Source organism: Eriocheir sinensis, chromosome 9 (assembly GCF_024679095.1).
Source record: "Eriocheir sinensis breed Jianghai 21 chromosome 9, ASM2467909v1, whole genome shotgun sequence".
In the NCBI taxonomy this organism is placed as follows: Eukaryota; Metazoa; Arthropoda; class Malacostraca; order Decapoda; family Varunidae; genus Eriocheir; species Eriocheir sinensis.
Genome location: NC_066517.1, coordinates 4243761 through 4258963, shown reverse-complemented (window position 1 = coordinate 4258963; position 15203 = coordinate 4243761). Strand labels below are relative to the sequence as shown.

Sequence of the window (15203 nt, the reverse complement as noted above, 5' to 3'; positions counted from 1 at the left end):
TCAATTTTCATATACTGTACTTGGCTGCACTGCTAGAACAGCATCGCCAATTTATGAAAATTTTCCACAAATTTGTCTGAGACAGGTTTTTGTGTGAGCTCTTGTGGGAAGATTATAAAAAAATATGTAATATTGATTTTTTATGGGAATGTGGATTATTAATCTGTGAATTAATGAGATAAATTACTAGAGCCAGGCGATGTCATACAAGACGTACCCAATGACAATGCCATACCGGGCGAGTCTGATTCCTGTAATATACAGTAAACCCTCGATATAACAGACTAATTGGAGGGGATTTTTAGTCCATTAATGCCAAAAGTCTGTTATAAGCAGCGAATAAAAAAACCTAAAATAATACTGACGAACCTATAAACGTAGGTATACGTTTTTTTGTGTGTGTGCGCATATTGTCTGCATGTTGTCTATATAGCCGCACTTCACGATGGACTGCGGGGCACTGAGGCTGCCAGGTTGACAGTGGGGCCCGCGGAGGGGGGTGTATTGTTACGGGTAGAGGTAAAATTGAGCCAATCTCACACAGGTAGACGGAAGTTTTTGTTTAGTTTTCCGGGTGTTATGAAATAATCTGATAACTGTTTCTGTCACAAATCATTAATTGATTGACTTTTCAATGTCTGTTGTACACCCCCCACAGCCCGCAGCTGCGTCGCAAAATAACTGTCAGAAAGAGACATTCAACTTGCTTACAGTTTCTACATTTCACTCACCACTCACAAAGATCACACGAGGACAGACTAGAACAGAACCAGGCAAATTAATGTTTTCTTCCTGCCATGTATCCCCCTATTGCGAATTCATGGCAGACAGCAGGGCGACTTATTTCTGCGAGGTATTTCTTGTAACACGCCACCACAATTTACCCGTCCCGCACCCCACACCGAGTGCCCAATGCATTTAAACTAACCAAACATAACTTAACCAAACCTACCTAGCTGGGGGGCTTAGCCCCCTTAACCCCCATTAGCTGTGTCAGTACCAACACTAACAAACACTTGGCCATTTTCCATTACATGTACGACCTGGACTGATGCATAAGACTTTCCTATGGTGTAAATATGTTCATTTGAATGGAAGCCACGAGGAGGAAATTGTTTCATCAGGTGGGCTAAAAAAAAGACTACAGAAACCAAAGGATGGGACAACAGATAAGGGGAGGAGGGCGAGATGGCCAGCAGACGCTGTTATAGTTACTGAGAGCGAGAGGTTCAAAAACAATTCTCGGTAGGTCCCCGTGGATTTCTGACTGTCTGTCCTTGTAAGTTATATCTGAAATCCATCATAAGCGGGTCCGTTATATCGAGGGTTTACTGTACTAGCGTGCGTCTCCACTCAGCACTGAATCTGTGCTAGGCTGCTCAGAGCTCAGCAATGGGTTGTTTTTTAAGGACAGCCTGTCCATTATGGTGTCTGGATGTTGCGGTGGTGCGAGAAATACCTCCTCACAGAAATAAGTCGCATATACATGGGGTGGTGGGGGGCCCAGGAGAGAGGGGGGACACAGCCCCCCGGTTAGGAGGTAATGTAAAGTTTAGTTGGAGTAGATTAAAAACGCTTCCCCACCCAAAACCCTCGATTTCCCACGGGTGTCCAAGTTGAACTTCTCTGCGGGCTATTTTGCGGCTGCGGCAGCGGGTCCACAAAAGGCATTGAAAAGTCAATCATTTAGAGATTTCTGGAGAAAAATACTATCTCCATGATAAACAGCATCATATTTTGTCCAGAAATAAGTAGTCAGCATTTCGAAATTAGTAGGCTACACTTTCGTGAATATTCCCCCTGAACTATATCAATAACATCAGCTCCGTTCAGACACCGGACATACAGTACGATACCTGTGGAGAATATTTAGGTAAAGATTCATTTTAGTACCATGCCAGTATATATCTCATTATCTACTTTATGAAACATTAGTACCTATCTCTTCATATATCTTTTCTACAAACCTTCAACAATCATGGAAACGCTTTCAAAATCTAATTCAAGGACTTTTATTTTACTCTTGGAAATAGGGGGTAATGTTTGCGAAAGCGCGTCGCCTCCTCTGGCGGCGGCCACGGCAACAGTGCCGCCGCCGCAGAAGCAAAATAGCTCGCGGAGGGTTTAGAGTGGGGGGAGCATATTTAAACTAGTCCAACCGAACTTAACGACCTGCACCCCCCTCGACGCCCCCCCCACATGCATATGTGACTGATTTCTGTGGAGGTATTTCTTGCAACACTGGCTGTGTCATGCCCTGGGATTTTCTTTTTCTATTTCCTCTACTTTCCAACACGTCCTCTGCGTGTGTCAAAACACACGAGAAATTAATCAAGATCAGGGTATTCGCCGGCTGCCTGAGATTGAACCCGCAACCAGCGTGATGGGAGAGCCACTCCTTACCGAGTCGGCCAAAGAGGTACCCCCCTGGCTAAGTGGGTTATGGAAGGCTCATTCATCAGGCATAGTCGCCGCACTACACGACTTTCCCCTCTATGTAGATTAATTTCTGTGTGTTGAGACCTTTAGACTGTGACCCATTTTGGTGCACTATTTGACAATGTCCCCGTAGAGACATACCTCCAACACTTCCCATTTTCTATTAACCTCAGAGCATGGGCCATCCTACCTGTTACCCCTTTGGGGAAACTCAACAGAACTGCAGGAGAGGATGCCCACCGCTATACCACCACTGTCATGCCCCGGGGTTTTCTTTTTTTATTTCCTCTATTTTCCAACACGTCCTCTGCGTGTATAGAAACACACGAGAAATTAATCAAGATCAGGGTATTCGCCGGCTGCCTGGGATTGAACCCGCAACCAGCGTGACGGGAGAGCCACTCCTTACCGAGTCGGCCAAAGAGGTACCCCCCTGGCTAAGTGGGTTATGGGAGGCTCGTTCATCAGGCATAGTCACTGCACTACAGCTGCACTGCCGCCGCGCCCATCGCCAGAGCAAACCTGTTGTTTTTAAGCAAATACTGCGAATTTTATCATGGAGCATGAATATAACCTAATCTAACCTTATCTAACCTAACAAAACACTCTGAGAGCTATTTTGCAGCTGCAGCGGCACCACCGTTGCTGCGGCCAGCACCAGAGAGGCGACGCGCTTTCGTACACAATATCCCCTATTTTCAGAAGTAAAAAAAAAGTCCTTGAATTGGATTTTGAAAGCGTTTCCATGACTGTTAAAGGCTTGTAGAACAGATATATGAAGAGCTACTGATGTTTCATAAGGTAGGTGATGACCTGGCACAGTACTAAAACGATTATTAACCAATATTTATTTATTATTTTTTGGAGGGACGGGGCACGTGGCCAGGGGGTGAAAATAGGTTCGGGGCTAGCGTCAAAACATTCGGGGCTCAAGCCCCGGAAGCCCAAGGCTAACGACGCCACTGGTTGAGAGGGGCAAAGTCGCACCGTTAGGTTAGGTCAGGGGGTTGGGTGGTACAACACAAACTAGTGTTCTGCGACAAACTGACAGCCAATTAATGGAGCACCGAAATGTACCGTAAAGATATCGTTTCGGCAAACAGTGTCCCGCGGGTGACGTCCTGGACACGTTCCCCAGCCAGCGTGTGCCCCGCGGCCACGGCGGGGCGCTGCCCAACACACCGCCCCGCCCCACCCCCGCCCCCCGGTGTGGCCGTGCCCGCCCCGGCGCGGCACACAGCACGGCCACAGGCACACTCGGCACGGCACCGCGGGATCAATGGCACGCCGCCCCCCGCCGCCGCCGCCCCCTGGCACGCTCCGGCCCTCGCGGCGCCGCGCCTCACCTCCGGGGAGTCCCAGCTCAGCCTTTGGTTCCGCTCCTGGGGCAGCACGTTCCTGGTCCTGCCCATAAGCTCGTCCAGCAGCGCGGCGGCCGCCTGCGTCGCCATCTTGCACCACACTAAATTCTCGCAGCGCTGCCAGGTTATCGTACTCAGAACATCGTATTTTCCGGTTTTTGACTCATGACTATTGCAGAGAAACACCAATAAATACCACTTTCAAAGATAATTACAAACAAATCTCGTTATCGGGTTGAGGATGACAGGTTTTGGTTGGTACTCGGCTTATAGAAGACGTGGAGTACGACAATCTGGCACCGTTGATTCTCAGTCGACTCGGCGTCAACAGATTGTTGTACTCACAACGCAGCACTTATAAGATTCAAGCCCAAAACTGTCGTAGCCACGCAAATAACGATATTCAATTAAAGTTATTGTTAAAACCATTAATTACTATTATAATTTTATTTGTGCAATAGTTATGGGTCAGAAAACAAACAATAGAATGTGCTGAGTACGATAATATGATCTTCTGAGCTGTTTTGCTCCTCCTTGGTACTTCTTTACGCCTCTATACTTCACTATGCACTCTTGGTCTTGGTTCCTTCACTGCACTCACTTATATACTTCACCCTGCACGGAGCTCCGTACGTTTTTCTGTTCACTCTGCTTCCACTGACAATTGCTTTTCTATGTTCTTTTCCTTTGTTTTCTTCACTCTAGATTACTTTGGACTTTTCTTTTTAGCATCTCTCTCTTCTGCCCTTTTGTTTGTTTCCGCCGTCACGAAATTGGTCCAGAACTATTGACGCACTGCATTCCGTAATTCCAATATCACACCACAGCATCCCCACTCTAGAGCTCATGGGTGTGATATTAGCTTTCAAATGCTTACCTACAATTTTAGAGGCTTATCAACACATCCAAATTCAATTTATAAATATCTGTGTGGATGCTCAGGTGGTGCTAAATTGAATTCTAATTAAGGATACTATAGTAAAATCCAAATTCTTGAAAAATAGAGTGTTAGAAGCTGATGGCCTGAAGACTGAAATAAGTAAGAAATTCAAGTTACCTGTAGCATACCACTATGTACACACTGAAGAGAACCCAGCAGATATGCTAACCAAAGGGTTATCTTATAGCAAATATCTGGATAAAATGAAGTTTTGGCTGGAGGGACCACAGTGGCTTACTAATGATTACCAACTGTGGCCTCAGTACCCTTTGTTGAGCATAGCACCGTCTCAAAAAGGCAAAATATGCACTGCTTGTACCTCTCAACCGCCTAAAGTAAGTACAGGAGTAATATATATAAATAAATACTCTTCCTTTGAGGGCTTGTTGAGGTGCACAGCTTACCTATATAAATTTCTAAATAAAAAAAGGATTGTGATCCTAAAAAGAATGCCTTAGAGTATTGGGTAAAGGTGGCTCAAACGGAGTGTTTCCAGAATGAACTGAGTTTCTTGAACAATCCAAATAATGCAAATGAGAAAAATATTCCTCCTCTGGTATCTTACGTCAACTTATTTCTAGATGAAAGAGGCATTATAAGGTCCAAAGACAAGATAAGTATATAAGTGTCAATACTTCAAGTATGACATACATCACCCTGTGTTACTCCCTAAGGAGCACAGGTTTACTACATTGATAATAAATGACTGTCATAACAAAATGCAACATTTAGGCATTGGAACTACCTTGAATTATTTAAGGGAACAAGGGTACTGGATCCCTAAGGGTAGGATGGCAGTCAAGAGCACACTAAGCTCTTGTAATGTATGCAAAAAGTATAATGCCTTGGCATTTAAGTACCCAAAATTCACAGATATGCCTAAGCATCACATGAACCTAGTTAAACCTTTTCAACATGTCGGGGTAGATTATACTGGCCATTTCTGGGTCAAAGATGAACTTAGTGATCAGTCAGTCAAGGTTTATGTTTTGGTATTCACTTGTCTTAGTATTAGAGCTGTTCACTTTGAATTATTACCTGACATGTCTACAAAGAATTTTCTGTTAGCCTTTCATAGATTTTGTAACCTATATTTTATTCCCCATTACCTGTACAGTGATAATGCCAAAGCCTTCTTAAAAGGTGGCAGCATTTTAGAAAAGGCCTACACTCCAAAGAAGTTCAAGAAGAACTGGAGAGAATTAACATCAAGCATGTGAGAATTCCCTTATATTCAGCAGGGGTAGGCTCTGCTTGGGAAAGGTTAATAAGGGTGCTCAAGAATTGTTTGTATAAAGTAGTCGGAAGGGCCAAGTTGACATACTTTGAGATGTTAACATCCTTGTCAAGCATTCAGTTAGCTATAAATTCTAGACCCTTGACCTACCGATCCAGTTCAGAAAGCTTGGAGTTTATAACACCTAACTCCTTCTTGAAACTTCATGGGAACCCATCTCTCGTATAGAGGGGGGATGGGGAAGTGTGGGTCGATGACCAGAGCCAGCCCTCTTTAGAAAAGGCTCTTGAAGTGCAAGAAGAAGTATTAGAAAGCTTTAAAAAGTTGTGGTATGAGAGTTATCTACTCAGCTTAAGAGAACATAGCAAAAACCTATATCAGTCAACTTGGGAAAACAAAATTAAAATAGGAGATATAGTACTGATTAAAGCTTTAAATAAACCCAGACCCTTCTGGTTAATGGGCACTGTCTTGCAAATTATTAAGGGATTGGACAATAAAGTAAGAACAGTCAAGGTCAAACAAGGTATTGGAGCAGTAGAATTTCATTCTATATGTAACCTTTATCCGCTGGAGCTCACTATAACTCATCCGGGTAGAGATTTGGTATATGACCAGGGGGCCTCCCACAATAATGCCGACCCCACCCAGAGTGGCGGTGATCGTGTCGGGGCGCCTCGGCACAAAAGGAAGGCTACAGAGAGGTTCAACAAAATGCTTAGGGATAATTTAGATAACTTGTAAATATCTTGGTTGTTTAAGTACTTCACCTACTAAGGCTGAAGACTTTAGAATTAATTTTGGGTAGTAGTTAGAATTATCAGGGTAAAACATGCTACACCTTCCCAGGTGAGGATTGATTAAAAAAAAAAATGCTACACCCTCCCAGGTGAGGATTGATTAAAAAAAAAAATATGCTACACCTTCCCAGGTGAGGATTGATTAAAAAATATGCTACACCTTCCCAGGTGAGGATGATTAGTAAAAATGCTACACCTTCCTACAAGGTGAGGAAAGGGTAAGGGCAAGTCTATTTGGATGAGATGTGCAACGATCTCAACCCCCCTTAGTTGCATTTCACTCTTTTTCTCTTACTAAGATTAGTCCCCATTTATTTTCTTTAAATAAATAAATAAATAATTGAATAAATAATTACTCTAGACGGTTCATTGCGATTTGGGGAATCGCAATCTCCTCTGGGGAATGTGTTAGGAATTAGGTCAGTTAACCAGGGGATTTGACAAATTAACTATTTCCCTTATGGAACTAGTCTCGGGCCAAGAGTTCCAGCCAACTAAGAGTATCATCTGAGCTCAAATAAGCCTGGGATGGTACTTGCATACTTCGCTCATAACTCCCAGACCGAGACAGTATCACCGTATTCACTGCCTGAAGACTAAACACATTTACAATGAAAGGAATAACAATAGTTCAGTGTTTCCTTACATGAAATAGTAAATAATTGCCCTTGCGGCAAGGATAATTTAACTGATCGAAAGCCACGCCATCTGGCGAGGGAAATTCAAAATAACCCCTCAGACCCACCTTCAGCGCTTCGCCCCACATTAACTCGCGACAGTGCTGACTTAAACTTGATTCTCGAGGATAACAGGACTCCTCCAGGACTTAATTCAAGAGACCACTACTTTTGAAAGCCCTTCGTAAGATAAGTGCCTCCTACAGTGATTACAAATAGGTGTTTCTATTGGGCCTGTTAGGATTATCATTGTAACGCTGGGAGGTGCTTGTTGGGGAAAGCCCGGCACCCCCGATGAATTAGTGGTGAGTGATTTGTGTCGTCTTTTTGTGTAAATTGTCCTGGTGTAGTTCTGCTGGAGTCTTGCGAGAAACATAACCGTTGGGTACGGTAAATTCACTGTGCCACAACACTATTTATTTAAACATATTTCACGTTAATACTCGATCTCTGAACAAAAATTACGATAAACTCATATCCCTTCTTAAATCCCTTCCTAAGCTTCCAGACATAGTGTGCTTAAGTGAAACATGGCTCAAGCTGAACACAGCACCAATGCATGAGGTTGAAGGTTTTAAATCTTACCACACATTCAGACCTGGTTATGGAGGTGTCGCCATATACGTCAAGGACAATTTCCCCAGTACCCTTTACAGAGAATATTGTATGTGTACTGATAACGTCGAACTTTGTAGCTACTGTTAAAGTCACAGTTGGTAGCATTAATTACATAATTTCTTCCCTGTACCGTCCCCATAGTAAACAATTTCCCCCCCTGACATCTTCCCCCCTGAGATACTCCCCCCTGGACACATTCCCCCCTGGATACGTTCCCCTCTGGATACATTCCCCCCTGGGCATATTCCCCTCTGGATATTTTCCCCCGCAAACATCCTCTCCCTACATTCATTCACCTGCCCCTTCGGTCCTGAGTCAACCACTTTTAGCTTTTACCATCCCTCCTTTCCTTGTTCTTTCTTCGGTGCTTGCTTTCCCTCCTCTCCCCCTTTAAACCGGTGGCATATGACCCTAGTTGTTGTGCCGCTGTCTTTTCTACCTAAATCAATACAATACAATGCATTAATTCACCTCGTCTCTTCCCTTGCCTCAGACGGTTGAGATCAAGGAGACTATAGAACAGGAGAGGGGGCCTCTATGGGAGACCGTGGGCGGGTGTTGGTGTATGTCGGTTGCAACAGATGGCGCAGGAGCAGCGTTGTTTACATCCAGGCGCCTCCCCCCCTCCAGACCCACCCCCAACCCCCAGAACCCATCAGCAGTGTTGCAACATGGGATCAAGCAGCAAATGTTGCTACTTTTTTTCTTCAGTCTGGTTATTTCCCATTTAAAAAAAAAAAAATAAATAAAGGTAGATAAATATTAAAATGAACAGTAGAAACTATATATACTGTATATATTTACTAGGTAGATATAGCCTGACTGTATGTCATGAGTAATGCTATTATTGTTATATTATTATACCGCAATTATATTACTTTCTCTGCATGTGTGGTTAGATGTGTTTTATGTGTTTAACCTTTCTGTATATATACTGGAATGAACCAAGGAATTGTAGCCCTACTGCCGTTCTTTAAAACTATGTAATCATGTTTTTCTTCCAAGCTCATTGTTTTAACACGCACGCTGACTTCCATCAGTAATGATGATATATATTAATTGAGTCATTGGTTTGTAGGGGGAAAGAGTGGGTGAATATAATTATCTTGGTCTAACTTATACTGTTTATTATAACGCTATTCGCAGCAATATCTTTCTCTGCTCCGATGGCAACGCTGCCTCGTTCAAAAATCATAACACCGCCGCAGCCGCCACGTTTACCAGCCGGAGCCTCAAATCATGTCCCTTCGTGGTGATAAAGAGGACACAGCCTGGTGTAAAGCTACATTTATTACGGAAGGATGCCAGCCGGGGTAAGTGATATATATAAATAATGATAATGTGGAAATTCTAATCATTTTCACGCTGACTGCTGTTCTGAACTTGCTAACTGCATGCCTCCTCTTCTCCCAAGGCACGAGGCCGAATGGCCTACACACGACAGCTCCAGATTCCTCCCCATTACCACCTGTCAGCCTCGTCCATGTAGCTATCCAGTCTACTCTTAAAACAAGCTATCGTCCCTGCACTCGCTATGTGATTGCTGAATCTATTCCATTCCCCCACCACCCTATTATTAAACCAATGCCTGCCCATTTCCCTCCTAAATCTATACTTTTCTAATTTAAGTCAATTACTGCATGTTCTATCTTGCCAAACATCTTATGCAAAAGTTAACCAGCATCTCCGCTCTTTCATCCCTTACACTGATAAACTCTGTAACAGCCTTCCATTGTCTGCATTTCCTCCTGCCTATAATTTGACCTTCAAGAAGAGTGTATCAAGACTCTACTTTTGTCTGTTTGGGAGCGGTGAGTAGTTTTTTTTCTTTTTCTAGTACGCTTTGTTGCCCTTGAGCTGTCTCCTTTGTTTAAAGAAAATAATAATTAAATAAATGGAAGTTGGCTGCCAATGCTTCCAACACATTTTGGTGCCATATCTACAAGTGGCTGGTGACTGTAAGTATCTCAGCAACCTGCATGCATCTATGCCATTCCTATCATGGTGCATGGAGCAAGCTTCACATAACACTCAGACAGAGACAGTTTAATTATGGTTACATATCAGACTCAGTTTATTGCTCAGTCTATTAGGTGCAGTGCTGTTAATATTGTTAGTGGTAGTATTAGTACAATTAATGTATTTATTTTCATTAATTTATGAATATTTATTTATATTCTTAGTGTTTGAAAATTCCAATACTAGTATTAAGATAAACAAAAATATCAGAAATATATTTATACTCATTAATTATTATTGCTTTTCTTATTATTACTTCCTTCAATGTCCTGGCACTTTGACATCTAGTGCTTTTCCGTCTAGCAGCCAAAATTGTGGTCTTTCTGAATGTGTATGCCTTAAGTCTTCATTGGTGTAACTAGCTCTTTAACATAAAAATCTGCATCTCTCTCCCTTCTCACCCAGTTATCCCCGTACATCCTTTCAGTATCCAAAGAATTTTTTCTGTATTTTACCGTGTGGACATACTCTTTCCTTCCATGTTCCACTGTCGTATGTTATTCCACATCTAACACAACCACATCCCAACAGATCCGAACACGTCCGATATCATCCAAGAGAATGTGGCAGCTGAAGGGGGAGAGTTCAAGAAAGAGGCCAAAGGTGAAGACATTTAGCCACCCCCCCTGAAGTACATGGCAGCATTCAACCCTCTTGGTGAGCTGCAGGAATGTGCTTCCCATTGCAGTGCACCAGCTCCATGTACTGATTTTGGTATGAATACTTCATCTAGTGTTTGTTGATTGTTGTGTTATTAATCTAATTATGACTTCACAAAATAGACTGTGCAAGTCACTTAACACATGCCCTGCTCAACATCACTTTTAAGTTGTAGAATTCCTTCATATGGATGCTGCATTGCTGCTTTATGTATTCTGAAATGATTGGATATTGATTGTCTTAACATTTTTTTTTGTCCATGATCACTGAACCATGTTACGGTATGTTTTTGGGTGTAGATCCAGGAAATGAGTTTTTGGGAAGACGTCAGACTTTTTGCGGGTGGAAGGAGCATTAGCATTACCGATTAGCCATTCTCGGCAGTCCTGGTCTTGAAAAACTGGTGGAGTGACCTAAATCAATGGGTATAACGGCCTGGACTTTGTGCCAAAGCATTGTTTTAGCCGCAGCGCGCTTTTGAGCTAGTTTTCCTGTATCGCTCAGGAACATTGGGGGGGCCTGGGCCCCCCTTTGGATCCACCAATGTAGCTATGTTTTATAATATATCTATCCTTTACAGTCTGATGGTGCATCCTTCTAGGTTATCAAGTTTTAGTAGCTACTCATGAGAAGTATTCCTTATAATGATCATTGATTTCCAGATGGTTTGCACTAAAAAAAATTAGTGTCGTGTAACCTGCCGCAAATAATAATCAGCTGTAGTCAACCCTTGCTTTAAAGAACCAATATGGAGGAAGGGGGTGATGTTATATCCAAAAATCTTTTACATCTGAAGTATCCAACCTTTTTGTGTATAATAAACCTTGTTTGTTACATGAACTTAAAAGTTCACAATTTCCATACATGATTCTTTTTTCCTTGTATTTGATGATTAATCCTGACATGTATTTCCATTATCAGTAGGTAATATATAGTAACAAGACAATAATACACATTATAACAATGTATATATTATAGCCCAATGAGTGCACGAGATCATTTACCTCATCAGTGACGCCAAGTCCGGGAGTCCTTCCCTAAATTCTTTGCCCAAATTTGTGACACCAAGTATAATAACTAGTTTTAGTGACCATTTGCATCCATTTTTCACTTTGATTAAAAAATTGCCTCTCAACAGGGTGTGAACTTGATGGGGTTGGAGGAAACTCGACTCTGCCATCAAGCTCACCACAATATAGTAAGGAACCTCTTCTTCTCAGTGATAATTTATCCTCTTTAGTTACTTCCATGTTGCTTTAATCACAACTAATCTGTTGGAAACATTACAGCTTAATAACATACTTCACATCTCTGCATACAAATTGAGTTCAATATTTAACTGTTACACCAGTAGGCTTCATATCTTAAAAAAAACGTATGTAAAAAGGTTGAAATTTTGAATGATATATTCAAACTCTTTATTATGTTTCAATGGGTGTAGTACCGTTACGATTAGTCAAGTGATCAGCATATGGGTCTCATGTTTTTGATAGCATAGGTTCAAATTTTGCCATTGGCTGGCAATTGATAGTAACAGTAGTGTCCACAGATATCTACCTGTTTCTTGTTTATCCTGTTCCACTTTAAACCATGACTGGCCAATCTTTGGAGAGGTAGCGTAACCTTGAAGTGCCACTAACAAACCTTTGTCCATTCTTCTGATGTGATTTATTTATTTATTTATTTATTTATTTATTTATTTATTTATTTTTATTTTTTTATTTTTTTTTTCCACCTGCCTATAGCGCCGGTAGGTTTTCTTCAGGCGCCTGGCGGTCGGCCCAGGCCCGTCATGATGCAGGCAATTTTTTTTTATAGTGGTGCCATTTAGTATTGGCTCATGCTGCCGCCCAGAACTCATTCTTGATTCACTTGGATGGTTTAGCAGGGCTTAGGTATGACTAACATTGAAGAAACAGGGAATTTTTAGATTTTTAGTGTGGCAACACATTGACAAATGTTTTAGTATGGACTGAACATCAAAGATATATATGGTAAATGGGTGCTTGTAGATCTTGACATTATATCTGTCAAGAGTCTCCAGTTGTATCCTCTCCCCCATCTCTCCTGAAAATATTACTCTTGTCAGGCAATCTAAGTGAAGCCTTCCATCGAAGCTGGTGTGCAGACATAATGTCAATGCTTAGATTCACTGTCCTTATAGCACTGAAAATAATGCAATTACATACACCTATTTTATTATTTAGAATTGTGATTAATTGTGATTAAATATTTTTTCATGTATTTTCAGACATGAAAAGTGAAAATTGCTGCACACAACAGTCTGCCGTCTGCACCGGGAGGCAAGGCAGCTCAAAGCCCAGGCTGTTACAACTCCTGGGCAGTTTTTGCCCAGAGCCAGCAATTTTTTAGATCCAATAGGGGTGGATTTTTTCTGAGGTCAGGTTCAACATGCTGCAAGATGCCAAGATCTAAGCCCAGTAGAAGATATGGGTTACAAGAGAGGAGGTTTGCTCTGGCCTTATACTATCAAAGTCCAAATGCTAATAGATTTCTGAGCACAGTATTTCACTTGCCTTCAGTTTCAACACTTCACTCATGACTCAGGGGTATTTCAGTAAATGTTGGCTGGAGCAAACAGACTCTGACAACCCTGCAGCAAAGAGCACAGGCTTTGTCAAAAGAAGAGAAACTTCGTGGGATTTGCCATTATTTAGTATTACTCTTGTTACGCCAAGAATTTTTTCCATATACTTTGCCAAATATTGCAAGTAATGCACCATTGTTGGGCTTGCCTGTTATAAATCAGATCTTGTTCAATTAACAAGCTTTGGGTGTCTGCCACTTTCCAGTTGTAATGCAAGGAATCATTTATCTTCCCTGCTAGATATCACATGTAATGCACCATTGTTGGTTTTGCCTGTTATAAATCAGATCTCGTTCAGTTAACAAGCTTTAGGTGTCTGCCACTTTCCAATTCTAATGCAAGGAATCCCCTGCCAGATATCGCATGTAATGCACCATTGTTGGTCTTGCCTGTTATAAATCAGGTCTTGTTCGGCTCACAAGTTTTGAATATCTGCCATTGTTTATTTCAGGTGTAATGCTTGGAAGCATTTGTTCTCTTCCCTAGCCATCAGTATGCAATGCTTTATTGTGGATTTTGCCTGTTAATCTTGTTCAGGTAACAAGCTTTTGGTGTCTGCCTTACCTAATATGTGCTGCAGTGACACTTGGCTTGGTTTCATAATGTAAAATACAGCTTGTAATTTCATCACACTAAGTGTCTATCATCACGTGTCTGGCATCATGAATGTGGCTTCCAGGAGTAATCTTGTTTGTATTACAGCATGCAATGTTTTTTCTGCTCTATATGATATACATAATCACATAGGTGTGATTTTTTTTTTTTTTTTGACAAAATGTAATGGCAGTTAATATTCTTGACTAATGCCTCATAAACCTTGTGAAAAATAATGCTTTTTTGAAGGGGGGAGGGGGGGGGGGGGCAGAGAGTGGTTTGTTTGGTTGGCCAGTTCAAGGAGTTTCATATCAAATGATTTTATTACATCCAACTTTAATGTGTGCTAAAAACATATATTTTATTACATCCAACTTTAATGTGTGGTTCCTGCAATAAATGCTACATGTTTACTGATGTAGCCTATGAAATACATATCACTCTCTGCCCTGTGATTTGGTATGTCACATACTGCAGCATAACTTTCCTGCTATTTTCTTACACTATGAGTTGCCTTATTTTGTCTCACTTGCTTTTATCATATGTGCCTCCGCTGCATAGTTGTGCCTACTGAGCTTAATATCTTCATGACCATGACACCAAGGTCAGAGCTTGTGAGATCATATCATGTCCTACATCTCATTTTCACCTCCAGTCTCGGCTGTCTCCCAGGACCACCAAGTTATTGCATTCCATTTAAGACAACTCATGTGTTACCTTCTTGATGTCCTCCATCATGTATTTCAGAATGTTTTATGGTGCTTTGCTCTTATATTGATGTGCCTTGCAACATTTTTATATAGTTTTCATTGTATATAACGCACCATTGTTGGTTTTGCCTGTTATAAATCGGGTCATGTTCAGTTAACAAGCTTTGAGTGTCTCCCATTGTTTATTTCAGTTGTAATGATTAGAAGCTTTTGTTCTCTGCCCTGTCAAGCAGTATGCAATGCTTGCCATTATCTGGCACTTGTACAGTTAGTATGATATTTTTGCTCAGCTAAGAGCATGTTGCAAAAGGTAAAGGTACGGAGTGGGGCATACGCTGTAGCAGCACGTGGCCTCAGTGCTCATCTCTGTAACATTGGCCCTTGAGCCTGTGGTGTTAGGGAACCCATTACCCTGGGACACAGGACCAGTGTGACATCCAGGTTACCACAGTTGCAAAGGCATTATAGTAATCTAGCATGCATAGAATGATGTATGCTTTGCTTGTATTTAAAGCACTGGATATGTTTGCCACACACACA

At 41.8% G+C, this 15203-nt stretch overlaps 1 protein-coding gene and 1 long non-coding RNA gene across 3 annotated transcripts in view; one reads left to right on the top strand and one right to left on the bottom strand.

The window, feature by feature from the left end:
• LOC126995863 (luc7-like protein 3) overlaps positions 1-3935 on the bottom strand; it is a 32176-nt gene extending 28241 nt beyond the window's left edge. The window contains exon 1 of one of the 2 annotated variants that reach the window (XM_050855750.1): positions 3786-3935. In XM_050855750.1, the coding sequence (XP_050711707.1) occupies positions 3786-3890 (105 nt within the window). In that variant the 5' untranslated portion in view covers positions 3891-3935. The remainder of the gene's footprint in view (positions 1-3785) is intronic. The other variant, XM_050855751.1, reaches the window with a different exon arrangement.
• A 6064-nt stretch (positions 3936-9999) lies between these two features.
• Positions 10000-15002, top strand: LOC126996309 (uncharacterized). The gene is made up of 3 exons (XR_007751130.1): positions 10000-10805; positions 11890-11949; positions 13003-15002. It is a non-coding gene; the product is annotated as an uncharacterized LOC126996309 (long non-coding RNA).
• The last annotated feature ends 201 nt before the right edge of the window (positions 15003-15203 follow it).